The sequence below is a fragment of the Marasmius oreades genome, chromosome 2 (assembly GCF_018924745.1).
Source record: "Marasmius oreades isolate 03SP1 chromosome 2, whole genome shotgun sequence".
NCBI lineage: Eukaryota > Fungi > Basidiomycota > Agaricomycetes > Agaricales > Marasmiaceae > Marasmius > Marasmius oreades.
This window is the reverse complement of record NC_057324.1, coordinates 2,540,412-2,563,862: the sequence shown is the minus strand read 5'-3', so window position 1 is coordinate 2,563,862 and position 23,451 is coordinate 2,540,412. Positions and strand designations below refer to the sequence as shown.

The 23,451-nt window shown below is 48.7% G+C and overlaps 11 protein-coding genes across 13 annotated transcripts; 8 read left to right on the top strand and 3 right to left on the bottom strand.

The window, feature by feature from the left end:
• Positions 1-68: 68 nt before the first annotated feature.
• E1B28_004552 (uncharacterized protein) lies at positions 69-1,271 on the top strand (the record flags this gene model as incomplete). Its single annotated transcript, XM_043149046.1, has 3 exons — positions 69-106; positions 155-346; positions 395-1,271. 3 exons carry the CDS (start codon positions 69-71, stop codon positions 1,269-1,271), a joined length of 1,107 nt encoding a protein of 368 aa, XP_043013648.1.
• A 224-nt stretch (positions 1,272-1,495) lies between these two features.
• On the top strand, positions 1,496-3,188 carry E1B28_004551 (uncharacterized protein; the record flags this gene model as incomplete). Its single annotated transcript, XM_043149045.1, has 5 exons — positions 1,496-1,573; positions 1,635-1,907; positions 1,967-2,545; positions 2,599-2,752; positions 2,806-3,188. 5 exons carry the CDS (start codon positions 1,496-1,498, stop codon positions 3,186-3,188), a joined length of 1,467 nt encoding a protein of 488 aa, XP_043013647.1.
• A 165-nt stretch (positions 3,189-3,353) lies between these two features.
• HEM1 (mitochondrial 5-aminolevulinate synthase) lies at positions 3,354-5,859 on the top strand. Its single transcript, XM_043149044.1, has 5 exons — positions 3,354-4,093; positions 4,144-4,579; positions 4,631-4,766; positions 4,825-5,065; positions 5,118-5,859. The coding sequence occupies exons 1-5, from the start codon at positions 3,375-3,377 to the stop codon at positions 5,689-5,691; spliced, it is 2,106 nt and encodes a 701-aa protein (XP_043013646.1). The 5' UTR covers positions 3,354-3,374; the 3' UTR covers positions 5,692-5,859.
• On the bottom strand, positions 5,794-7,373 carry E1B28_004549 (uncharacterized protein). Of its 2 annotated transcripts, XM_043149043.1 has the most exons (5): positions 6,864-7,373; positions 6,708-6,808; positions 6,584-6,649; positions 6,313-6,532; positions 5,794-6,255 (listed from the first exon to the last, which is right to left on the bottom strand). In XM_043149043.1, exons 1-4 carry the CDS (start codon positions 7,318-7,320, stop codon positions 6,341-6,343), a joined length of 816 nt encoding a protein of 271 aa, XP_043013645.1. In that variant the 5' UTR covers positions 7,321-7,373; the 3' UTR covers positions 5,794-6,255; positions 6,313-6,340. The 2 variants fall into 2 exon arrangements, with proteins under 2 accessions (XP_043013645.1, XP_043013644.1); XM_043149042.1 differs by having other exon boundaries at positions 5,860-6,255; positions 6,313-6,649.
• Positions 7,374-7,406: 33 nt separating this feature from the next.
• Positions 7,407-8,387, top strand: ARF1 (Arf GTPase arf1). The gene is made up of 7 exons (XM_043149041.1): positions 7,407-7,518; positions 7,574-7,597; positions 7,649-7,676; positions 7,724-7,752; positions 7,809-7,861; positions 7,914-8,207; positions 8,261-8,387. The coding sequence occupies exons 1-7, from the start codon at positions 7,411-7,413 to the stop codon at positions 8,286-8,288; spliced, it is 564 nt and encodes a 187-aa protein (XP_043013643.1). The 5' UTR covers positions 7,407-7,410; the 3' UTR covers positions 8,289-8,387.
• Positions 8,388-8,470: 83 nt separating this feature from the next.
• E1B28_004547 (uncharacterized protein) lies at positions 8,471-10,232 on the bottom strand (the record flags this gene model as incomplete). Its single annotated transcript, XM_043149040.1, has 5 exons — positions 9,889-10,232; positions 9,725-9,838; positions 9,579-9,674; positions 9,109-9,517; positions 8,471-9,056 (listed from the first exon to the last, which is right to left on the bottom strand). The coding sequence occupies exons 1-5, from the start codon at positions 10,211-10,213 to the stop codon at positions 8,471-8,473; spliced, it is 1,530 nt and encodes a 509-aa protein (XP_043013642.1). The 5' UTR covers positions 10,214-10,232.
• A 93-nt stretch (positions 10,233-10,325) lies between these two features.
• Positions 10,326-12,101, top strand: E1B28_004546 (uncharacterized protein). 2 transcript variants are annotated; one of them, XM_043149038.1, is made up of 10 exons: positions 10,326-10,492; positions 10,538-10,659; positions 10,713-10,757; positions 10,806-10,899; positions 10,953-11,021; positions 11,069-11,200; positions 11,257-11,399; positions 11,457-11,474; positions 11,533-11,709; positions 11,771-12,101. In XM_043149038.1, exons 1-9 carry the CDS (start codon positions 10,394-10,396, stop codon positions 11,582-11,584), a joined length of 774 nt encoding a protein of 257 aa, XP_043013640.1. In that variant the 5' UTR covers positions 10,326-10,393; the 3' UTR covers positions 11,585-11,709; positions 11,771-12,101. The 2 variants fall into 2 exon arrangements, with proteins under 2 accessions (XP_043013640.1, XP_043013641.1); XM_043149039.1 differs by having other exon boundaries at positions 11,257-11,580; positions 11,629-11,709.
• Positions 12,102-12,200: 99 nt separating this feature from the next.
• E1B28_004545 (uncharacterized protein) lies at positions 12,201-14,773 on the top strand (the record flags this gene model as incomplete). Its single annotated transcript, XM_043149037.1, has 4 exons — positions 12,201-12,417; positions 12,598-14,219; positions 14,271-14,608; positions 14,662-14,773. 4 exons carry the CDS (start codon positions 12,201-12,203, stop codon positions 14,771-14,773), a joined length of 2,289 nt encoding a protein of 762 aa, XP_043013639.1.
• A 186-nt stretch (positions 14,774-14,959) lies between these two features.
• On the top strand, positions 14,960-15,708 carry E1B28_004544 (uncharacterized protein; the record flags this gene model as incomplete). Its single annotated transcript, XM_043149036.1, has 3 exons — positions 14,960-15,399; positions 15,452-15,623; positions 15,682-15,708. 3 exons carry the CDS (start codon positions 14,960-14,962, stop codon positions 15,706-15,708), a joined length of 639 nt encoding a protein of 212 aa, XP_043013638.1.
• Positions 15,709-15,845: 137 nt separating this feature from the next.
• On the bottom strand, positions 15,846-17,526 carry E1B28_004543 (uncharacterized protein; the record flags this gene model as incomplete). The annotated part of the gene is made up of 3 exons (XM_043149035.1): positions 17,138-17,526; positions 16,832-17,085; positions 15,846-16,780 (listed from the first exon to the last, which is right to left on the bottom strand). Exons 1-3 carry the CDS (start codon positions 17,503-17,505, stop codon positions 15,846-15,848), a joined length of 1,557 nt encoding a protein of 518 aa, XP_043013637.1. The 5' UTR covers positions 17,506-17,526.
• Positions 17,527-17,616: 90 nt separating this feature from the next.
• Positions 17,617-23,436, top strand: E1B28_004542 (uncharacterized protein). The gene is made up of 6 exons (XM_043149034.1): positions 17,617-17,977; positions 18,026-18,215; positions 18,266-18,872; positions 18,922-21,311; positions 21,362-22,751; positions 22,800-23,436. Exons 1-6 carry the CDS (start codon positions 17,774-17,776, stop codon positions 23,185-23,187), a joined length of 5,169 nt encoding a protein of 1,722 aa, XP_043013636.1. The 5' UTR covers positions 17,617-17,773; the 3' UTR covers positions 23,188-23,436.
• The last annotated feature ends 15 nt before the right edge of the window (positions 23,437-23,451 follow it).

Below are 23,451 nucleotides of genomic sequence, written 5' to 3'. Positions count from 1 at the left end.
AATGACCTTAGTCATCACTCCTAGGGTCAGCCTCAACCTCCCTCGGAAACCAGCCGAACCTTTTCAACATGTACAACGGCATAGGTCTCACTACACCTCGTGGAAGGTGAGTTCTTTCTGCATATCTACCTCTCGTCATTCATAATGGCTGCAGCGGTACCAACGGTTATGTCGTGCGCAACTTATCAGCGCTTCGTTCGTATGAACCGGCCAAAGATCGCAATGAGGCATGGGATGCAAATCCACCCAAACATCGTGAACCAGATGAGGCTATTCTCGAACATGAACGGAAACGGAAGGTCGAGGTGAAATGCCTGGAATTACAATTGGAATTGGAGGAAAAAGAGCAAGTCTGGTTCATTCAATTAAGTTCAGACCTTGACGGTGTTTGTAGGATTGACGAGAAAGAGATTGAAAAGCGGGTGGATGCTCTCCGCCAAGAGCTTTTGGCAAAGCTTCCAACGTATGCACCTTCAGGAAAGGGCTTAAAGCCTTCAGACACGCATGCTATAGCTGCCGCCAAAAAGGCAGAACTTGATAAAATGGCAAGGGCACTTGGAACGAGAGGTGATTACACCGAAGGAGACGCCTTTGACAGGGAAAAGCAAGAAGAAAACAGGTTGAGACGGATGGTGGAACGGGAAGAAAGGGACCGTAGGAGGGAAGAAGACAGGATTAGGTTGCAGGAGCAAAAAGCTAAATGGGAGGCTGATAGAAAGGAACGAGAGAGACTGCGCAGGAGACAGGAAGATAGGATGCGCAGGGAAAGGGAGGAGAACAATCTACGAAGAAAAGATGGGGAGATGCCTCCACCGCCTCCACCACCGTCTCGAGGTGGTCGTGATTCTGAATATCGGTCAAGACGGCCCTCGAGCAGGAGTAGGAGCCCTTCCCGGCGTGGGCCAACTTCACGTAGAAGCCCTCCGCCCCGACGGTCTCCTCCACATTCTCGCTCTCGACGCCATGTCTCCCGGTCTCGTTCACCTTCCGCTTCAGTATCACCTCCTCCAGAACGTAGACGCCGTCATTCTGCATCTTCTCCCGGTCGTGGCCGTCGTTCTTTAAGTCCCCCTCGAAAACAACCTGATTCGACACCCCCACCCCGAAGGGATCATTCGCTGTCGCGCTCCGTCTCTCCTCGACGAAAGTCGCTTTCGCCCGACCCTAGGGATCGAGGTGCTCGTCGCCGATCTCCATCTCCAAAAGGAGGCCGTTCTGCTTCTAGTGACTCAGCGATGTCTGTGAGCACTAGGTCAAGTCATTCAGACTGAGGCTCCGATATGATCTTTCCTATTCTGTCCTCTCATTCCGAAAATTTTCCATTTGATAACATGGTAGTCAGTAGCTTAGTGTCGAAACGTTTGAGAGCTTTATGCTATATGACTGTGGATCGGGAATTAAACAGCACACTGGCAACGAGGATAGCTGTGTGGTCCTTTAAACACAGCGTTCGCGAGTACATTGAGAGTAAATCTCCCTTTCTCTCCCAGCTGCCATGGAGGTTTTCAGCAAATCCCCGTTCCATACTGTACCAGCACGACGGTTCACTCAAACCCGCCTCGGGACATCAGCAGTAAGCCAAAAGTTTCGTCAGCGACCACAACCATTCACAGAAAATCTGTATTCACCCGCAGTCAGTTCCTCGTTCCGCACCAAGTTTTCCCTCTTCTCCGTCAACCAACTACCAGAAACCCACCTACTCATTTCAAAATTCGCAATCCGACTTTACAAAAGCAGCCCTTACACGAGCCTCAAACTATCTTCTAGGTGTTTATGCGCGACCTGGCTTTGTTCTCTCCCACGGAAAAGGTTCATACGTATGGGACACTGAAGGCAGAAAGTTCTTGGACTTCAGTGCTGGTATTGCTGTCAACGCGCTGGGACACGGTGATGAAGGTGTAGCCAAGGTATGGTCAACAACCCTCGGATAACCAAGTCAAGAAGTTTTCATTATTCAACTAAACAGACTCTTGCCGAACAATCGGGAAAACTTTTACATACTAGCAATGTTTACCACAATGAGTGGGCAGGGAAGCTTGCGGAACTACTGGTCAACCTTACGCGGACTGAAGGTGGATTAGGATATTCCGCCGGAGATACCAACACAGCCGGTGCAAACCCGAAAGTCTTTTTTGCCAGTTCCGGAACGGAAGCCAACGAAGGTGCGATCAAAATTGCACGGAAAGTCGGGAAGGATCGTTGGGCAGCTGCTTCCCACGGACGGGCCTGGGACTCCCCTGAGTGCTCGAAATTACGCATCGTGTCTTTCGAGCAGTCATTCCATGGAAGGAGTACAGGTGCTTTAAGTCTTACTAATTCGCCTAAGTACCAGATTCCCTTCAGACCCCTTCTACCAGGGGTTGACGTCGGAAAACTCAACGATTTTGATAATCTCAATTCCTTGGTTAGCGAGGATACATGTGCAGTGTTTGTCGAACCTATTCAAGGAGAAGGCGGCATCAATACAGCTTCTATTGGATGGCTTGCTGCGCTGCGAAAGCGCTGTGACGAGGTCGGGGCAGTCCTAGTGTTTGATGAAATTCAGGTGCGCGTTCTACGGTTGATGACAACAGATCGATCCTTTTAACAGCCCGGTAGTGTGGGATTTATAGGGCAGGTACCCTATGGGCACATTCAACTTTTCCGAGGGAATGTCATCCCGATATTGTCACCATGGCCAAACCTTTAGCCAATGGTTACCCGATTGGCGCAGTCCTACTGCGGGATGACATTGCCCAGACCATGACAGCAGGTAAGTTCAACCATCCATCAAATGAAGATTCTTGTACGTATGACTGGGATTAGGAACCCATGGGACGACATTTGGCGGATCACCCCTCGCATGCGCAGTGGGGTATCATGTCTTATCGAGGCTGTCGGAGGAACCTTTTGTATCACATATCGCAGAGATGAGTACGTATCTCATTGGTCGTCTGGAACTATTGTCTAGATGGTTCCCACAAATCCTTCAACCCGGAGTGCGGGGAAGAGGGTTGATTTTGGGATTGGGATTCAAGGATGAGAAGCATCCCGGTCTACTCGTGAATATGGCAAGGGAAAGAGGCGTCTTTGTTCTGACGGCAGGAAAGGATGCTGTGAGGTTGGTTCCTAGTCTGACGGTGAGTAAAGAGGAGGTCGATGTGGCCGTGGACGTGATTGAGAGTTGCTTGGGGGAGATGCAAACTTAGTGTTCACCGCGAGTAGTATAGAATCAGTGCTGAATATAAGCTTGAAACGGCCGTGGGTCCAAGATTAGCAAAGCAAAAGCCTTGATTGGTCGATGGCTATGTACCCGGAAAAGGCAATGCAAGTCCGTACATAAGAAATAAGATGCCACGACTTCATCCGTGTTGTTTCTCCTGTTTTCACTCGCAATGGACAAGCTGTCTTCATTGTCGATTTTCAAGACTTCCTGCCCCTTCTTGGGTAGGACCAAAACTTCTACTCTTCGCTCTCTGTGTACTTCAACCTCTCCTCGTTACCCGTCCATCTCTCTCTTGACTGAACGGGCAACGAAATGCCCAGTGATGGGTCCAGCGTTGAACACTCGTTCCAAGGAGATTGCCGCTGGTTATGCAAGTGTTGCTGCCAATTCCGATGTCGAGAAAATCCATCGTCAACAGGGCGTCAACGTTCCCGCTGGTGCTACCGTCGAGATGTGCCCTCATGCTTCGGCGGCTCGGGCAGCGGCTCGTATGGCGGCAGACCTCACAACGGTTGCTCAAAAGAAGAATGGTTCCAAGCGACCTGCCGAGGACCTTGCCAAAGTAGTTCCTGCAGCAGCAGCTACAAGTGGATGTCCATTCAGCAAAGGCGCTACTGTACCGGGCGTAATCCCAAAACTTCCTGTATTCCACCCTCCCGTGTCTACGAGCGCCAGTCTTCACAATGGTTTCCAATACGAACAATTCTACACAAATGAGTTGGAGAAGAAACACCAGGATAAATCCTACCGTTATTTCAATAACATCAATCGTCTCGCGGCCGAGTTTCCGGTAGCCCACACTGCCGACGTCCAGGATGAGGTTCAGGTTTGGTGCTCAAATGATTATTTGGGAATGGGTAATAATCCTGTTGTCCTGGAAACTATGCAGTATGTCTCTATCCTCGAATCCATTTTTCAAAATGTCTAATCAACTCCAGTCGTACATTGGATCGTTACGGTCATGGGGCGGGAGGTACCCGCAATATTGCTGGAAATGGGGCCCTTCATCTCGGTCTAGAACAAGAGCTAGCCCATCTTCACCGGAAGGAAGCGGCTCTGGTCTTTTCTTCGTGTTACGTTGCCAATGACGCTACTCTCTCCACCCTCGGTTCCAAACTTCCCGGTTGTATTTTGTTCTCAGATAAGATGAATCATGCTTCCATGATTCAAGGAATGCGGCACTCTGGAGCAAAGAAAGTTATTTTTAATCATAACGACTTGGAGGATTTGGAAAACAAACTCAAATCGTACCCCAAGGAAACTCCGAAGATCATCGCTTTTGAGAGTGTTTATTCGATGTGCGGTAGTATTGGACCCATTAAGGAGATTTGCGATTTGGCTGAGGAATACGGTGCTCTGACCTTCCTTGATGAGGTGAGACAGCAGGCACATCTTCTTTCAGGCTCGCTAAATAGGCCACTCCAGGTACATGCAGTTGGTTTATACGGTCCTCACGGTGCTGGAGTAGCCGAACACCTTGATTATGACGCTCAGCTTGCTGCAGAGCATAGTCCCCACCCCATCAAGGGCTCGGTCATGGACCGTATCGATATCATTACTGGTGAGTTCTACATCTCGATATGTATCTGAATCTTGCTAAGGTGGGATTTTCCTTCCAGGTACACTCGGGAAAGCGTACGGTGCCATCGGCGGTTACATTGCTGGTTCGGAGAACTTTGTCGACATGATTCGATCCTATGCTCCTGGATTCATATTTACGACTTCTCTTCCCCCGGCTACTGTCGCTGGTGCTCTTGCCTCGATTGCCTACCAACGCAAATACCTTGGCGATAGGCAGCTGAAACAGATAAATGTTCGGCAAGCCAAGCAACGGTTTGTTGAATTGGATATACCCGTCGTGTGAGTTCATTTTGGTTTCATTGGTTCTTGCAGTCACTGATTGTTTGTTCAGCCCCGGTCCCTCCCACATCCTTCCGGTACTTGTCGGCGACGCTGCTCTGGCGAAGGCCGCCTCGGATAAACTTCTTTCCGACCATAATATTTACGTTCAGTCCATCAATTACCCTACAGTCGCCGTCGGAGAGGAACGCCTTAGGATCACGGTCACCCCCCGTCACACCTCGGAACAGATGGATAAACTTGTCAATGCCGTCGACCACGTTTTCACTGAACTCAGCATCAACCGTTTGGTTGACTGGCAAGCTGTCGGTGGCCGTGCGGGCGTTGGCTTACCTGGTGCTGTGCCCACGGAACCCATGTGGACCGATGAACAGCTGGGTTTGACGAATGGAACGAATCCGGTCACTTTACGTGACGGAGAGAAGCCAACTGTGGATCTTTTGGGCGTTCAGGATGCCAGGAGCCGCTTTGATTATTTGTTGGGTCCGATGAGTGGACCGGTGCAGGCCCATAAAGTGACTGATACCGCCTCCATTAAGTCCAACGTTAGATTCAAGATAGGTAGTGCAAAGGTGATGCCACAGGAGGAAATGGCTATTCTTCAGCCTGTGGCTGTCGTCGCGTAATGGAAGTTAGAAGTTAGATTGCTGCTTTTGTCACTTTAGTTAACTTCGGAATTCCTTACCGGTAGCTGTCCCACAGCAATGACAGGTGTTTCAAAGATGGTTCGCAGACGCAGTAAAACTTTGGAGGTCATTTATAGCAACAAAGAAGCCTTATACATACTATGCAATTGTCGAGATTAAGGTCGATTACGGGCGATCGTCGAGCCCAATTGGTTCATCGTCTTCCAAGCTGGCAGGCTGCGATTCGAGGCTAAAATCCAGGGAGCGAAATGTACACATATCGAAGCCATGAAGGAGAAGATCTTGCACTGTACGAGAGACGTTGCTCAGATCGGCCTTCTTACTTGTTCAAACGACCGCTAGACCTATCTGCGGACACGAATTCATAGGAGAAGCACTGCGGCCGGGATGTAGCTTTGGACGACAGGTAGACCGATCCTTAATCGACGTTGACATTTGGTGGCAAGGTGGTCTCTCTTCTACTACCAACTCACGGTAAGTCACCGATCCTCCTTCGCAGCACACTTTTTCGCCATTTCGGTAATACGGTTGAAGTTTATCAAACTGTAGGCGGCAAAGATCGAGACCAAAAAAGCCTAAACAGGATTGATGGATACGCACGTGTAAATAAAATGTGGCTTACGGGTCGTCATGCTACGGAAGTTTGAAGGACCTTCAAAAGCTCCATCGCTCGTTTTCGCTTGATTTCGTAGTGACCTTGTATTGGAGGTGTTCCAGTTTGCTCTATTGACTGTTGTCCAACAGTGATTTTTTCTTGATTTTCTTGTACTTTATCATCCTGAGAAACTCTGATAATCGACATGCATGTTTTCATGATATTCTGTTATTGCAGAGTCAGCATGCGAAGCCCTTGAATATCCGAGGAGTTTACTTCTCGGGCACCACCCTGTATGTTAGCGAAATATCTGAGGACAAGGGGAACATGAACGTCAGGAATCTGTGTGGCAGTATAAATGAGTTCAACGAAGATTGAGATTACCCCGTTACCCACGTACTGTATTGTCCGACCAAAAATTTCGTATGAGCCAATTCTGACGCGCTTTGTGGAATTTCCACTTCTTTGGATGCTGAAATTGAGTATACGCGTAGGAGAGGGCTAAGAAAGAAAGTTCAGATTGTCGGACCTTGTAGCTTGAGGAGGAGAAACAAACCCTTCTGAGCTTGCTCTGACAGAGTCAAGTCTTCTCTCGGATCTAGGAAATCTAGTTTCTTGGATTTCTTCTTTGGCCTTCCAAATACATCGTCCGCCATCTCAAGTTCACGTCTCCTCTTCTTCGTTGTGGTTTCTTGAACTGTTTCCGAAGTGTTGCCTCCCTCCGGAAGTCCTTCTGCTTTTCTTTTATCTCTGTTCTGTTGGTCCTTCCCCTTGTTCTTCTTGGGTTTTTCCGAAGCAGTTTCTTCCTGCGTTCCTTCCACCTCAATGCCAGCCTCGATCTTTGTCTTCTTCCATTTTCGGCTCTCGAGATTCAAGGACGTTTCTGCCACTTCCGTAACTTCGCGATCCTTACCATTTTTCTTCGTCTTTTTCTCTTTCTTTCGTTTTGCATCTTTGATGAGAGGTGCATTCCTCGACTGCGAGGAACCATTCTCGTCCGTGACACTGGACATGGCGTTAGGAATGTTGGGCAAATATTTTAAAGCCCTTTTTCCACGCGAAGTTTTGTAAGCACGCTCATCAGAGCTCTTTCCCTGTCCTCCATGGGGCTTTCATTGTCCTCACTCTCCACCACCCTCCTTTCCCTAGTACGCTGGAGTAAAGATCAAGATGTTCGGATTCTAATGCTCGGACTAGATTCAGCCGGAAAGGTCTGTAATTATTACTGATCTTGTGGATGAATTTTCCGTGTTGACTCCTCCAAAGACCACAATCCTGTACCGGTTACAGGTTTGATGACTTTGTTCTCACCGATGTTGGAAATTTATAAATTTTAATCAGATTGGGGAGGTTGTATCGACAATTCCGAGTGAGTTGCTTTCACTCTACTTCCTAGCGTTGCCTGACAATACGTAGCAATTGGTTTCAATGTCGAAACGGTACAAGTATGTGTTCTTCAACCTCCGCAGATCCTAATCGCGGAGCTCAACACCCCGTTCAGTATAAAAACATCAAATTTCAAGTTTGGGACTTGGGAGGCCAATCAAGTATCCGGTATATGGATTCGTCAGCCTCACTTGGGACTTCTTCGCTTATTGCTCTTAAGGCCCTATTGGCGTTGCTACTTCCCAAATACCTCAGCTATTATATATGTTATCGACTCTTCAGACAAAGACCGTCTCAACACATCACGGACAGAATTATTGACCATGCTTTCCGAAGAGGAGCTGAAAGGCGTCCCACTTCTTGTCTTTTGTAATAAACAAGATGTGCAAGGTGCGCTCAAGCCTGAAGTCATCAGTGAAGAACTTGGTTTAGCAGGTGGAGAGAAGTCACGGCCTTGGAGCGTACGAGGCAGCTGCGCAACGAAGGGTGAAGGATTAGAAGAAGGGCTCGATTGGTATGTTGGTTAACAAACCTCACGTCATCCCCGCATGGCTGAATGTCTCTCAGGCTGGTGAATGCAATACAAAAGACATGACATGCATATTTCTGTGAATCTCGTCTTCTTGTGTTGCATATGCTTTCTAATTATGGAACGGCTTACATACTAAGGACTACTTGCCTTATTATTCCCTAGTAATCTTTTCTTTGAATGGCTATCCATTCTTTCTTAGATGCTTCCGTATCATATTTACACAAGAGGGTCTAGGCGTCCCATTCTCATGACGCCCAACTCCAGTCCCATTTCTTCTCGGTAGGATTTTCAAGGCAACTCCGGTATACCTCGATGTCAGGTCTCCAGATCCGTACAGTGGACTCATCTGCGCATGTCGCAAGCATTCCATCTGCCCAGTCGACCGGACCAATCTCCCCGATCTGTGCACTCAGTTTGACTCCTGGTTCTGCTCGAGGAAACGTTCTTGCTGCGTTCGAGATATCGAACAGAAACGCGCTTCCTTGTATTCCTGTACTTCCGCTGGCGAGCGACCTTCCACAGGGTGAAACTGATATTCCCAGATAGAATGAAGAATTTGTTCGTAAGCTTGGATGTGTATAATTGATTCGAAGCGGTTCCAGAGTTGATGAAGTGTAGGTGTGAATTCGCGAATCTGCTCCCAGGGCAAATATCAGATCAGATGTGGGGCCAGTCCCAGCAGCCAGGCTCAGGATTCCTCTCGCGCGACGAGAATTATGAAGGGTAGTCGGGTCCATGGGTGAGGAACGAAAGTAGAGTGTTCGCCTATTCTGTGTGGCCTTACTTTTCTTTGTGCTGGCCATAAATCTGAGATCCCAGCATCGAAGGATGCTGAATGGTGGTTTCAACGCGGTCACGTTTAAGTGAGAAATGAGTGGCTTACCCGTCTGAAGACCCACTGCTGATCAATGCCATGTTTTTTGCTCGGACGAGATTGGTGACCGAGTGCTGAAGTCCCGTTTTCTTCTTCGACTTGTGACCTAATTCATCGTGTGCGCCGGATATCGTCGTGACTGGTTCCGAGACCTCTCCGTGTGGAAGGCGCAGATCCCAAACTTTTATATTGCCATCCCGACCGCCAGTACTGAGTACCATATTGTTTTGAGGGTCCCAGGCTATGCATTTCACAGAACCACTGTGGCCTTGTAGAGTTGCTATAGAGTTACCTGAAGAAACGTCGAGAATGCGGACTGAGCGATCTGCAGAGCATGTTGCGAGGAACTGGTCATAGCAACTCCACTTGACGTCGTAGACGCCGTTGTGATGAGGTTGAAAAGTAGTCCTCTGGGGTTCTGTGCATCACGCGGTAAGGGTATCACCTCGAATGAACGAAGTCGTAAACTTGCAACGTACCCACATCCCAATCTAAACGTTTTTGAGTGTCTAAAATATGAACGCTACCATGTTCTGTCGCGAGGGCGAGATGAGGCTTTCCTCCGGATTTAGCATCTTCAAAAAGAATTAAGAATTTCGCCAGCAAGAAAGAGAGGTAGACCGACTGTGGGAGTACGAGCAGGCGTAAGGAGGGTTAATGAATCCATCGTCCAATGCATCCCACTTGAAGATATCGGACTTGTTGGAGGAAACAAAGCTTTTCAATATTGGCGTCGATGCTAAATATGCGGATCGTGAGATTATAAGCAGAATAAAAACTATAACATACGAAGTAGACCTGCGCAGCCTGGCATTGGTCCTCTGAGTGTCTTCAACCAGCAATTTCTTCGTGCTCGAACTTCAGCGCGAGCAATCGAACCGGCCTCTCCAACATCAGAATTCCAAGATTCAACTCTGGCGCGTTTACGTGGGGATCCGCCTTCGGTATATAAACGTTTCGTGCCGACATCTTTCGCTGGTGTAGGAAGATAGGACCACAGATCAAGAGACTTTGCCGGTGTATCGACGGCAAGATTAAGAAGCGTTTGATTGGTACAGTTAAGAAGGATATCTCTATGAGGTTGTGCAGGCGAAGAACTGGGGCTGGGAAGCATTGTCTGAAGTTGTGGTATCTCAAGATCTAGAAGATCAACGCGCCCACGCGCGTCGCGTTCTTATGTGTCACGTGAGCATACCGGAAGCGAGAAGTCCACGAAGAACTTTTTCTTCCCTCCCGACTCCTCCTGACTCTCCTGACTAGTAACATACCCTCACTCTAGCCAACCTACCACAAAATGCTTCCTCTACCATTTCGCACGATGGCGACTATTGCCAGGAGCTCGCTTAAGGTTGGACTTATTCCTGCCGATGGCATAGGCAGAGAAGTGATCCCAGTCCGTACCAGAAACTCAAACCTTCTCCAAACTTATCTTTTCTAGACAGCGAAAATCGCAATTGAAGCTGTTGGAAGTGATATACCTCCTCCACAATTTGTAAATCTTCTGGCCGGTTTTGAACTATTCACTCGAACCGGTGAAGCTCTTCCGGAAGAAACAGTCGAGTGTGTTTGCTTCGACTATCATAGTATCTCCCAGTACCTGACCTTGAAGTTAGTGCACTGAAGAATGAATGCGACTGTGCTCTTTTTGGCTCTGTCAGGTAAGGGCTGGATTGGGTCCCCGAACTGCGCACTGATCTCATTTCCAGCTCTCCGTCGAGAAAGGTGGTGGGATATTCTTCGCCTATCGTAGCGCTAAGAAAGAAGCTGGATCTCTACGCGAACGTCAGACCAGTATTCACCGTGAGTCCAGTCACCGCAGAAAACCTCACTTTTCATCGCTCATTCCAGACTAGGTCTCTGCCGCACCAGAGGAGCCTGCAAAGGTCGATATGGTCGTTGTCAGAGAAAATACGGAATGTTTGGTGTGTCCTCCTTTAATTCTGAGGCTTTGATTTCTAAGAATTATAAGTACATCAAACAAGAGGAACAAACTATGTCAGAGAGGGGAAAGGAGGCGCGAGCAACGCGGCTGATAACAGAATATGCTTCGTCACGGATAGGCCGCATGGCATTTGAACTTGCGCTTCAACGCCCCCGCAAGGTGCGATACTCTGGATGTTGTCGATACTAAAACTTCCAACTTTTATGTAATTTCAGAACCTCACCATCATCCACAAATCGAATGTTCTTTCTATTACGGATGGTCTATTTCGCGAAAGTGTTCGAGCCCTTCATACGAAAGAGCCGAGGTATCAAGAAGTCACTGTTACTGAGCAGCTTGTGGATAGTGCCGTATATCGGTTTGTTTTTCCGAACTTTTCTTTCTTATAACCGGATTTTGAGGTAATTTCCTCAAGACTTTTCCGCGAGCCAGAGTGCGTACTTAATGTAAGTTGAAACAAACAAACTCACGGGAAGAACCATGCACTCTAGAATTTATGATGTAATGGTTGCGCCTAACCTGTACGGCGACATATTATCGTGAGTCCCTCCATCGGTGGAAATTCGACAGGCTAATCTCCCGGGTAGCGATGCTGCCGCTGCTCTCGTTGGTTCATTGGGAGTCGTGCCATCTGTCAATGCGGGAGACGACTTCATCATGGGTGAACCGTACGTGTTATTCTTGTACTGAGGATGTTCCTTAGAAATCTGACGGTTGCCCTTTCGAAAGTGTGCACGGATCTGCGCCAGACATTGTTGGACAAGATATCGCAAATCCCATTGCTTCGATCCGTTCCGCGGCCTTGATGTTGCGACACTTGGGATACAGCAAAGGAGCTGACCGCATCGACTCTGCTGTGGATTCTGTGGTCAGGGAGGGCACAACACTCACACCAGACCTTGGCGGAAAGGCTAAAACCAGTGAGGTCGTCGATGCTATCGTCAAGCGAATTTGAGGGAAAGTGCAGGATTTCAATCCAGATACTTATCTAAATACTTCGTTTCAGTAGAGTAGATTTGTGTGTTGTCAGAATCAGGACTTGTTATAATGTGACCCCATAATCTTTCGAGTTACGTATCGGTTTATGTACTCTATTCACCTTTGAGGATTTCCCTTGTCACTTAATTTTCTACCAAGGAAACCGACGTCTTACAATATTATGGCCAAACCTAAGAAGGGCAAACAAAAGAATGAAACAGTTTTAGCTTTGCCTGTCCAGCCTCCCCCGCTAGCCACGCACACATCGCCTGTAAATCCACCCTCGGAACTTTCACCGTTACCCCCGCCAGCACTCGGTTGGCCATCGCCCAACCTCACATCCTTAAACATAAATAGGCAGACGAAGAAAGACAATGATGATGGATGGTTGCCAACGGGTCAGTCCCACCTTTTTTCGTCAGTTGATGTTGAATATTGAATGCTCGACCACATTTGGTCTAAATTGAGCATTGACTGGTGCAATGTATGAGCGCTATGTGAATCATGCAACTGATCGACGACTTGTCTCTCTCTCATGAACTCCCATCGTCTAACTCGTCCTCGCCCTCGCCCTATAGATGGTGTTCTTGAAGAAGGCTTGCCGACTATCAAGAAAGCGAATGCGAAGTCACCGCTTGCGGCCAGTCCATGGGGTGTTTCCCAACAGACTGGTTCTATCCCAAGTGCGCAAGCAACCAAAGCAACCATTGCAACGAAAAACGCTCCGGCTCCTGCAACGTCTGTTTGGGGGGGATCGCATCATCCCACTGGGAAGGTCAGCACCTGGCATCAACAAGCACAATCGACGGAGCGCCCCAGCTGGGATACTGGCGGTGCAGGCTGGCATACCTCTGGCCATGATGCCTGGGGCGCAGATGATGATTCAGAATCAGAGTCAGAGTCGGAAGCTGGAGATGGCCGGGGATCAGTCCTTGCCGGTGGTGCCTCTTGGGGCCAACCCAAGGCTGCAAGTTTTACTCCCGGAACCTCTACTTGGAGAAGCTGGGGAGATGAAGCACAGAGAAACTCCAAGGTGAACTCTTTTGCTACGGGAGTTACTGGGTCCAAGAATGCCCTGTCAAGCCAACAACGCTCTCAGATATTGGACTCGTTGCTGAACGTGCCTCAGAGCCACAATAATTATGTAGCTCAACACAAGCAAGCACAAGCGGCTACTCAGCAGGCTGTAAAGCACTTTCCACATGTTACTCCATCCCAAGCCCATGCTGCCAGTCGTCACACACCCCGACAGCATCCTAATCAATCCCAACCAAAGCGACTTCCTCACATTTCAAATAGACAAGCTACACACTCTAGTTGGCATACTCCAGCAACGCCAATGCAGCAAAGTGCGAGGCAAGAAGTCAAATCGACTAAGGAAGGTAAATCGGGAAAGCATCGACGGTCGCATTCTGAAGATCATTGGGGAGAAGAGTGGGGAGGAGGGGGAGGGGGAGAAGGAGGAGGTACAAACGCAAGTGAGTGGTGGACACCTGTGCAAGGTGAGGGCACCGACTCGTATGGATGGGGCCCGATTCCTGAAGAGGAGGAGGAGGATTACGAGGATGCTCGCCGGGTTCACTTTTCTCCCAAAGCACCTTCCGCCAACTTATGGGGCGATGGTGGCAAGTCACCGGTCTGGGGAGGGGGAAAGCTTAGCAAAGCTGAATCAGTTAGTGGATGGGGGACGGATGGAGACGGATGGGTCGGAACGTCGGATAAGACAAATGGTTGGGGTTTGAAACCGCCTCAGGGAAATAGTCCTTGGAGTACCTGGGGTGAAGATGAGAGTCAATCAGATAGCCCGTGGGGAATGGATATGAAAGAGGAGAACAGTCCATGGAGCTTACTAGAACGCCCTAAAGCACAGGCGCCTGGCATTTCGAGTGCTCGACCACACGATAAACACAGCGAGGCAAGTTATTCGATTCCTTCGAGAACCCTTGCACATGCCTACAAAGGCACAACAACGACTCTGCATGGGGTAGGTCCAGAAAACAGTATCATAGGTGACTATATGCACGCACAGATACAAGACTCCGGATTTGAAGCACTGGAACCCGTCCAGAGAGCGCTTTTTGGCAAAGGTCGCCGAGCCAGGGAACGTATACACTGGATGTTTCCCCCCGACAAAGATGAGCGTGTGGAGATATTGCTCACTTGGATACAGAATGTATCATATAGCCTCGCTACTTACGGGGTAGGTTAACTCTTTTTCTTCAGTCGTCGTTGACTCACATCCGCCTCTCAGGTTCATAAATTTTTACAAACTCGCGAACGGGGGGCGTTATTTGCCAATGCCGATTTTAGGCTGCCTGGAAAAGAGAAGGTTCCTGCCTTTGATTGGCTCACATTTGACGAGCTTCAGCGAACTAGAGACAAGATTCTGCAGGAGTCAGTTGTTTGTTATGATCCAGCTGCTCAGGTTATCGTCTTTGTGTTCCTGTCCTCAAACACGGGGAACAGTGTCGCAATGTGGCGACGGAAAATCCCTGTGCCAAACAACACGCGCCTATCGTTTCAAGCACATATCAACCAGGCTTTGGCAGGGCTCCGGCGAGACAGTGACTACATCGTCCATGTTGATGAGTAGGTTGAACTTTACTACTTTTCTTTTTGCTTTTGCTAATGGCTTTGTCTAGGTTGCCTAACGACATGCCACCAATTACCAGAAGCAGATCTCTGCCTGCCACTACTCAATACAAGGGAAAGAAAAAGAAACGCAAGTGGTGGCGAGCACTATTTGGTTTATGATCCATAACGTTTCTTGTGAATCGACCTTTTCTTTGTCCTGCTTTTGCTACTGCTTTCGGTCGTGGATTTCTGCTATTTGTACTATTTCAGGAATTTTCGATGTATTTCCCTCAATTCCATTTAGTCTACAGGATTACACATACATGCTGCCCTGTCAGCAGACTTGCTCATCCTCGTTTCCTATTAATGGAGTCGCCTCCCACCACCAGCACGTCTCCTCCAGAGCCCCGAGAGCCAGAATCATCCACGATCTCGGTGCATGAATCAAGCAGTCCTCGTCGATCTTATCCTGCTATCGTACATTTCACCGTATTAGCGGCAGTCACCCTTCCACTGACTCTCGTGCCGTATATCTTCACTCGGCGTCGGTTGTCAACTCTGCGTCAAAGCATCAAGCAGCTAGAGACCAACAGTACATTACTTCGAAAGGAGCTCAGCTCAACATCTTCCGAACTTGGGAGGGTAAGAGATGATGTTCGAAGGATGAGGGGATTACTTCACGAGGTGATGGAGGAGACCGAAGGTTTGCGAACGGACGTCAGGCAAAGAGAAGCCACACAGAAAGCAGCGGATGACGCAACAAGAAGCGAGCTGCGAGAAATTTCGAATGTAGCTCGTATCTCTCAGTACGTCTGACGTATAATTTGGGGTTATGATAGTTATTGATGTACGGAGTAGATTGCATGGGGGTTCACTGCGTATGTTAGGGCTATCGCTCGCTGAGATCGCTGCTTTCATGCATGAGAATGAATTGCGGATGCCATTGCTTGGGAAGCGGGCAGATAAATCTCGTGTAGACCAAATTCGATCGGTCGCCTTGAAGCTACAGGACTTGCCCTGCGTGCCCGAAGTGTGTTATCTAACCGTCCTTAACAGTCTTCAACTGACATACTATTAACGCTAATAAGGAGGACTTCAAGAACAGAGCAAGGTGAAACTTGGAGAACCTCTATGACTTATACTCACACAGTCGTATGATTATTGCAAGAATGTATAATACCGAATGCCGAGCTGCTTCTCCAATACAAATCGAATATGGAACACAACCATCAAGAATAAATGAACTTCATGCTTAGTCGCCGAATCCATCGAAAGCGAACCCTGAGCTTAGCTGGACATGTTGTACAATGTCGTCCTCCACACAATCAACTTCATCTCCATTTGTTGCTGGTGCCACTACAAGTGGCCCTGGTTCTTCTCGAGATTGTGAACTCAAGAAATTGAGACAGCCCTTCTGGCAGCCCCTCCATCGAATAGGCACCTGCCCAAGGTTGGGGACTGCTGCAACTGTGTGTTCCCAAGTGAAGCATTCCTCTGCTGGAACGACAAACATAAATTTGTGACCCCCGTGTCTGGGTGAGCTGCATATTCCTTTCCCCGTGACCCGCTGATATTCTGCATCGTAAGACGTCAAGGAGTGTAATCGTTCTTTGAGGTACGCCTCAAATTCAACGAACGTCTGAGACCCTGTAGCAAGTGAGGAGGAGCTTTGAGAGTTACCCGGTGGACTTTCGGTAGACTCGACATAAACAGAACCGTAATTTGTGACATCGAGGACATCTCGAACCAGTGGTGGAAGGGTTTGTTGAAATGCCCTCTTTGTTCCCCGTCTGCCATTTGCGTCATTTCCCTCGCTCAATGGGAGCTCATAAATCTCCTCAAGGAGGCTCTGGTCTGACAAATTCGAAATAGGGGATAGCAGTCTTCGAAGGGATAGCTCAAAGAGTGGTATTACGGAACCGGGGAATATGGGTATGATTGACGAATATGGTTTGTGATCTTCGCTTTGCGTTCTGAGGCGTGATTTGAACCGCACAAATGAGCGAGCACGTGATAGGGTATCGCGAGGTAGAGGAAGGAAGGGATTTGGAAATATCTGGAGCTGCTCAAGGTTCATCTGCATTAGCTCAGATGGGAGAAAGAGCAACTTGTTGTTAGACAAGTTAAGGACCTTCAAACTAGACAGCTGCCCTATCTCTGGGGGTAGAACTGACAAGTTATTGAATCCTAAGGAATCGTTGAGTCGAGAAGCATGACATTAGTAAAACACCTGCTCACTCAATGAAAGTACTGTTAATTTCCGGAGGTTGAAGAGCTCTTGCGGTAAACATGTTAGACTATTCCAGCCTAACATGAGCTGAAGGTTTTCACGTGGAAATCCCCAGTGTTCTGTAGCAACACTCTTTGCTCTGTTGAAGGACTTTGACCTTCCATAGCTCTTTTCCATCTGGAGCTCTTGTGCACCAGATGGAACGTATAGCATGTTGAGTTCCAGCATCGCTTGTGATGGAACGCAGGTAAGACTCCGGTTTCTGCAGACACTGAGTTATTAACGATGCAGACAATCGGATTTGAAGTGATTACTCTAGGTCCACATGCCCGTGCCCTTCGTCAATCGCACGCGCGACCGCGTCACTCCAAATTTCGCCCTCTGAACGCGTGCTGGCGACTTGTTCCCTCTCGATCTCCTCAACTTGTGCTGAGATACGAGGCTTCTTTGTATCTGGAGGTGAGGGGGAGGGTGATAGGGGTCTTGATCGTTTCTTCTCGTAAAGTCGCGGCGATTTTGTTGCTTTCGCTGAGCCAGCGTACGGGTCATTGGCGCACGAAAAACCGTCAAGCTCAAAGTAGTTACTTGCGGGCGAAGAAGGAGGCGAAGAGTCGATGTAGGCACTGGAGGGGGATGCCGGAGACGAAGGAGGAGGAGAATCGTAAGAAGAATAGTAAGTCATGGTTGAATGGAAACAACGCGCTTGGACGGCTGAGCGCTTGAACATGTTTGCGTAGCACGTGGCCGTCCTCAGAACCTTGGCACCGGCGGCGGGCAAGCGCCCACGACAGTTGCGACTGACACGCATGTACTGAGCTCGCTATCCGCTCTTATCCTCATGTTTCTCTGTTTATTCTCTTTTTCTTGACTCTTAATCTTATCTGGACACACTCGCTCAATCAGTCATACTCTCGTATCGTCGATCTTAATCGACTAGCACCGGTCTCAGGATGACTTCCGAAGAACCACATTCATATGGGCCTCCCATTTCCCTGGAAAACACCCTCCAATCTATTGATGCAATGCCCACGTATAGCTCCTCTGAACATGATTCAAGGACCCCGTCGAGAAAGGAGGAAACTCTCGAATCCCATGAAGTCATCGAGTTACAAACCTTCATCGAGCGGAAAGCGTGGATAGAAGAGAAAACTCGCGTAAGCTTTGGTAACTCAATAGTATGTGCTAAATTCATTGTATCCAAGTTCTTAGAGCAAATGCCTTCAATTGAAGTCTTCGTTGGGTTAGATGCCATCAAGGCATCCGCAGAAGAGGTGCCCGGGATCCCCACACCTGCAGAGCTACAGCATTGGACAGCCGAACACGATATAATAGAGAAGGAGACAGAGATATTTGACAAGGGAGAGCTCAAAAAATTACGAAATTTTACGAGAGGTAGTTACATACACCTGATCCATCCGACACAGATATTGACTTGCATGTAGCCGCTACGCAACGGAATCTGTCTCCAGAAGATACGGACTTAATCGAACTTACTCTGACGACAATTTACGAACTGGACAAATTACTCCACCTTTTGCGGGATCGCTCCGAGAATCTAGATCTTCTTGGAATTCGAATGACATGGGAAGAGCATCGTATTAGCAGCTGGAAAGACCGCAGGAACATACTAGAAGACCTCAATGCATTTTTAGAACTTCGCGCTCGATTTTCTCCGTCCGCATATGACATCACACCAAAATATGAAGCTCCCAGCCATATCTTGCGTCGTGGCTCGGTCGCCTCTATCGCATCCGTTGCTTCCACATCTTCCGAGACCTCTCTGAACTCTCCAGCTCTTTCGAGAAGCACACGCTTCAAGCTCGCTGAACTCCTGTCGCGGGATGGAGCCACGCTCGGTGGACGAGTAAGTTCCTTAAAGCATGGCAGTGTCACTGCCGCAGGAAAAGCTTTGGATAAGTTGATTGACCAAAGTAGAAAACCTGTCCCGGAGGAGTTATTGGATGAACAGGATCGCCTGGAAGAGAAATGTATCAACGAGATGGAAAATATAGGCAAGTTCGTCATGAATGTTATCATGCAATGGAGAAAGTATAAACCTCTCATTGACGTTCTGGCTATATGTTGATTCTTTCTTCAGGGCGGATGAAATTTATATCGAAACGTTGAAAGACCTCGGCGCCGCTCAAACACTGTTGGAGGAGATTGAGGTAGCAAACCTCCAACATCCCACCAGCCGCTTATGTTCCAATTTCACGTCTCGTGCAGACGGCCTTATCAAACGGCTTCTACTGAGAGGCAATCCAGCATTACCCAATTCTTCTTTTCCGCGACCCGTGCATCCTCTATTTCCTTCGCAGCAGCCGTTTAACGAGACACTTTCCCAGTCTCTTTCAAGGGATATCCTTTCGGCAATGGACATCGCGAAGGAAGCAGAAGCAGCTGCCAAGGAATACAAGGCCAAATATGAAGCCGTCAAACGTGTAGAAACTCTCAGGGATGAGGCGATCAACATAGCGCAGACCTTTACTACTGTCATCGATCGTCTTCTGAATGGGGTGCCCGGAGGGGAAGAAGGGGATGGTTCGCCGCCGTCCCTATCATCAACAGATTGCTTGGATCCTACCAAACACTCTGTTTTTCTTGCTTTGCTTCCATCTATTGTGGAAGACATTGACAAGACAGATAAGTCTGCCGAAGGCTTATTACGAACACTCCCCGCGGCCATAGCGAGAATTGATTTTCCTGGGGTCGAGTCTGAATTTCGTGCAAGTGCATCTACGGAGGCTCGTCGATTGACTGGTCTATGTACAGATGCGAAACGTATACGTGATGAAGTCGCTAGTAGGGTGAGTAAGTTACGGGAGGCAAGAAAGATCTGGTCCGCGATGGAAGTTGGTCTGAAGGTTCTGGAAACTATTCGTCGAGAAGTGTTTGATGTCATTGAAAGTGTTCGGTGGCGTCAAGAAGTCACCATTGCGGGCGCGCCCCCTACTCCCGAAAGTCCTCCATCTCAACCCCTTCCGCTGTCGTTACCAGAGGAGACACATGGTACCCACTTCAGAACACGGATGTCAGAACTGGAGTCGCAACTTGTGGAGAGGGTGTATAATCCCCTGACTGTTCTCTCGGAAACTTTGGAGAATCCGCTGAAGGAGTCGCTATCCCAAATGGCAGATGGATTACGATCGCACTTTGATCGCGCACAACAGACGATAAATCTATTGGACTCCATTTGTAGACAGTCGTATGTGATGACTGGGATACGGGACGAATCGAACAAGCTCCAGCTCAAGGTCGAGGGTATGATCGTCCGCTACGAGAACGCAATGGTAGAAGTACTGGACAAAGTCACCGAAACCAACTTAACGGAGGAGCTTCGAGCGGAGAGCGACTGCCTGAAGTCCGCCGTTGTTACCTTTATGGAGGGCTTGGGACATCGGATTCCATTTGTTGCTCCACATACACATAAGCGTTCCTTCGTCAAACGCTCCCTCTCTTCTATTGATTTAAAGGCCAACCTTTCCCCAGCCGTCCAGCCGATAGAGCTTCCATTTGACGTTCAATCTTTAGATGCTGCAGTACGGGTCGACTGCAACGCATATTCGATGAGGGTTAACGGTCAGATTAGGACCCTTGAACAGACTATGGCCCATTTTCAAGTTGCCATGATAGGACGAGAGGCAGATAATGATCAATCATCCGTGCTGGAGGCGATGGATCAGGCCGATAAAGAGTTATCTTCATTGAAAGAAATTTTCTCCACTATCCCGAGTGAAGCCGACGTACTCCAGGCTTTTCATGCTCTTCTGAGTACCATCGATTCTTCAATGTCATCTAATCAAGCGAAAGTGCAACAACTTTTGACCGCCCATCGGCATACTTACATGCGCATGGAAGAGGCTTCAAAAACGCACGGGTCAAATTTTCAGGACTCCTTACTGAGTTTACGGAGGATGAATCTTGACGAGGCGGAGAAGGGGTTCACTACGTGGGATTCAGACATCAAGTCGTTCCACAATCTAGTGTCAAAGACGCGGCAGGAGGAAATCACAAGGCTCGAAGCTGAACGTCTTGCAGAAGAACAACGCCTTCAGTTGGAGCGAGAACACGCTGCCGCCGAAGAAGCAGAAAAGGTTCGACTGGAAAACATGAGAGAAGAGGAAAAAAGACGGCGACATGAAGTGGAAGAAAGGGTTCGGGAGCAGCTCCGTCTCGAAAAACAACAGGCCGATATTGCCGAGAAGGAGTGCCTTGAACGTGAAGCGGCTGAACAGGCTAGGCTGGAAGATGAGGAACGTCGAGCAGAAGCCGAGAGGCAAAGCATAGCTATGGAACGAGCTGAGAAAGCTAGGCTGCAGCAGGAGCGTCTCGACATTGAGGCGAGATTGAAGCTGGCCGAGGGACAGCTGGCTGAGGAACGTCGAGTCCACGCGGAGAGGGAAAAATCTGCGAGAGAGGAGGAGGAGAAAAGGACAAGACTGGCCCAAGAGGAGGAGCAACGGCGGTCAAGATCTGGACTTTCTGAAGGTCAGTAGGCAGAATCATACCGAACATCCGTTCTAATGCCAGGACCATAGATGTATTTGGACTGCAGACCTTACCCGATAGACAACCTTTCTTGACGCAAGAGATGATGGACTTACTTGCACAAGTGGTACAACTTCGTAAACGCCTTCGGTCGCTCAACATAAAAGAGGTCGTGCGGCCTTCCACTCGATCCAGTTCCCTTCCTAACGCGAATCAGACACGGGAACTTTGGGACCGTTTTCTTAGCGTTGAGACTGACATAGGACATCTACCTGAAACAGTGGAGGCCGTTTCCGTGAATCTCCAATTGAGGTCCTGCAGGGCTGAGTTAGAGGGGTCGCGGGAAATGCTAAGTCGACTAGACATATTGTCATCGTTCTCTGACGCCCTAGCTAAATGTGACGCTGCCTTGAGTGATTTGCTGGAACACATTGACAGCTATCCATCTTCGCCCCTCTGCCCATTGTCGTCCTCGTACTCCTGCCCTTCGCACCAATCCGCTGAAGCTCAGCTTTCTGGGCGACTAAACTATACGAGGTCTCTTATTGACAATCTATCCGCGTTATTCGAAGCTATTTCCGACGACCATAGAGCTGCTGCAGAGAGAGATCGAGTTCTCCAAACTTGGAGTGAATTACAAGATATGGGGAACGATCGCTTGAATGGACGAAGATCTCGCTCAAACAGCGTCGCTAGTTCTTCGCAGAACAATTCAGGACGCAACAGTCGGTCGTCGATCAACAGTGGTCGAGGTAGCATTCGAAAGTCCAATGGCTATGCAATATTGTCTGTTTCGTCAAGTAAGGCTAATGCACCCAGAGGAAGGTTGAAGCCGCCCACCGTGAGTGCTAGACGAGCATTCTCGGGTTCTGATGAACCTGTGGAACGTTCATTCAGTCGAACGTCCGTGAGGTCTTCTGCGACCCAGCGTTCCACATCAGGGAGTTCCTTGTATGGATCAACGTTTGCCTCCAGACAGCGTACGACCAGTCTCACCCCAATAGCTGCCACCCCTCCCACACGTGTACATGCTCGTTCGCAGACATCGACGTCACAGAAGAACCGCAGTACATCACCGTCGGTTTCCGATGCATCCTCAGTGCCTCAAAGCCATGTTGGGCGCCTGTCAACGTCGACGTCAAGTTGGTCTCGTGCACCTCGCTTATCCTTCTCTACCTTACCTCGGTCGACATCGAAAAAGGCACTGGCTCCTAGGAAAGCTTACGTTGCTAATCCTAAAAGTAAACTTGACGTTGCCGTCGGACAAGTAGTTAATAATCTCCCTGTCGGCATCAATATCGAAGGAGTGGCCGGAAGCTGGAAAGATCAAAGCGGGAAATATTGGATCGGCGACAAGGATCCAAAATTGTGTTTTTGTCGGATTCTCCGTTCTCAAACGGTGATGGTCCGTGTAGGAGGAGGTTGGTCTGAACTTTCTAAGTAAGTTATACATCTTCTTTGCTATACTTATACTCAAGGATTGTGCAGGTTCATCAGGGACCATTTCGCTGACAGCTTCAGACTCCTCAACGAACCAGCCCTTCCTTCTCGTGAGGAGAAATGGATAACATCTGCAACCCTCCTGGAAGCTGTTAAAAAATTTCCTTCTAGAGCGCCTCGTACTCCAGAGCCTAACGAGTCGCCAACCCTTCTCCCATCCTTCGCTTTACAAACACCTTCCGGGCAAAGTCCTCGGTCTTTATTGTCTACGCCATCAACGAAAGGCTCACCGTTAACGCCGCTGCAGTTCATGCGTCGTGCTGAGCCTGATGCCCCGTTTTTCAGACCCGAGACACCCTCGAGGCCACCCTCTGGACGTTGCCGAACCCCTACCATTCCCTCGACTCCTGGGAGACAGGGTGTGTGGCGACCCTGATCGATGATCCTTACACTCTATCCTTCTCTATCTAATTGCTGTGCTAATTTATGAATTGGACGGACGGTTTTATACATTCTATGTATTCTCGCAAGGTTAGGTTTGCTCCTTTATTCAATCCATCTGTGTTCGTTCGGATAGCCGCGCCGCTAACCACGTTCAAACATCGTAACACATACATACATCGTCAGAACGCCTAGATCAGAATAACTGTATCGATATCCATATGGCCGTCAACAATACTAATCAGGTATAAAGTATTGG

What these genes read in the sequence shown, in the direction of transcription:
- E1B28_004549 (XM_043149043.1), bottom strand. Translation starts at nt 7,320, where the DNA reads ATGTCCAGTGTCACGGACGAGAATGGTTCCTCGCAGTCGAGGAATGCA. An exon ending in ATTTTTGGTCGGACAATACA is followed by an intron (nt 6,650 to 6,707) that starts GTACGTGGGTAA and finishes ACTGCCACACAG; the next exon opens with ATTCCTGACGTTCATGTTCC. An exon ending in TACAGGGTGGTGCCCGAGAA is followed by an intron (nt 6,533 to 6,583) that starts GTAAACTCCTCG and finishes CTGCAATAACAG; the next exon opens with AATATCATGAAAACATGCAT.
- E1B28_004542 (XM_043149034.1), top strand. Translation starts at nt 17,774, where the DNA reads ATGACTTCCGAAGAACCACATTCATATGGGCCTCCCATTTCCCTGGAA. An exon ending in AAGATCTGGACTTTCTGAAG is followed by an intron (nt 21,312 to 21,361) that starts GTCAGTAGGCAG and finishes CCAGGACCATAG; the next exon opens with ATGTATTTGGACTGCAGACC. An exon ending in GGTTGGTCTGAACTTTCTAA is followed by an intron (nt 22,752 to 22,799) that starts GTAAGTTATACA and finishes AGGATTGTGCAG; the next exon opens with GTTCATCAGGGACCATTTCG.
- E1B28_004546 (XM_043149038.1), top strand. Translation starts at nt 10,394, where the DNA reads ATGCTTCCTCTACCATTTCGCACGATGGCGACTATTGCCAGGAGCTCG. An exon ending in GAGAAAATACGGAATGTTTG is followed by an intron (nt 11,022 to 11,068) that starts GTGTGTCCTCCT and finishes AAGAATTATAAG; the next exon opens with TACATCAAACAAGAGGAACA. An exon ending in CGCTTCAACGCCCCCGCAAG is followed by an intron (nt 11,201 to 11,256) that starts GTGCGATACTCT and finishes ATGTAATTTCAG; the next exon opens with AACCTCACCATCATCCACAA.
- ARF1 (XM_043149041.1), top strand. Translation starts at nt 7,411, where the DNA reads ATGGGGCTTTCATTGTCCTCACTCTCCACCACCCTCCTTTCCCTAGTA. An exon ending in GACTAGATTCAGCCGGAAAG is followed by an intron (nt 7,519 to 7,573) that starts GTCTGTAATTAT and finishes ACTCCTCCAAAG; the next exon opens with ACCACAATCCTGTACCGGTT. An exon ending in TCAATGTCGAAACGGTACAA is followed by an intron (nt 7,753 to 7,808) that starts GTATGTGTTCTT and finishes CACCCCGTTCAG; the next exon opens with TATAAAAACATCAAATTTCA.
- HEM1 (XM_043149044.1), top strand. Translation starts at nt 3,375, where the DNA reads ATGGACAAGCTGTCTTCATTGTCGATTTTCAAGACTTCCTGCCCCTTC. An exon ending in CTCTGACCTTCCTTGATGAG is followed by an intron (nt 4,580 to 4,630) that starts GTGAGACAGCAG and finishes AGGCCACTCCAG; the next exon opens with GTACATGCAGTTGGTTTATA. An exon ending in GAATTGGATATACCCGTCGT is followed by an intron (nt 5,066 to 5,117) that starts GTGAGTTCATTT and finishes TTGTTTGTTCAG; the next exon opens with CCCCGGTCCCTCCCACATCC.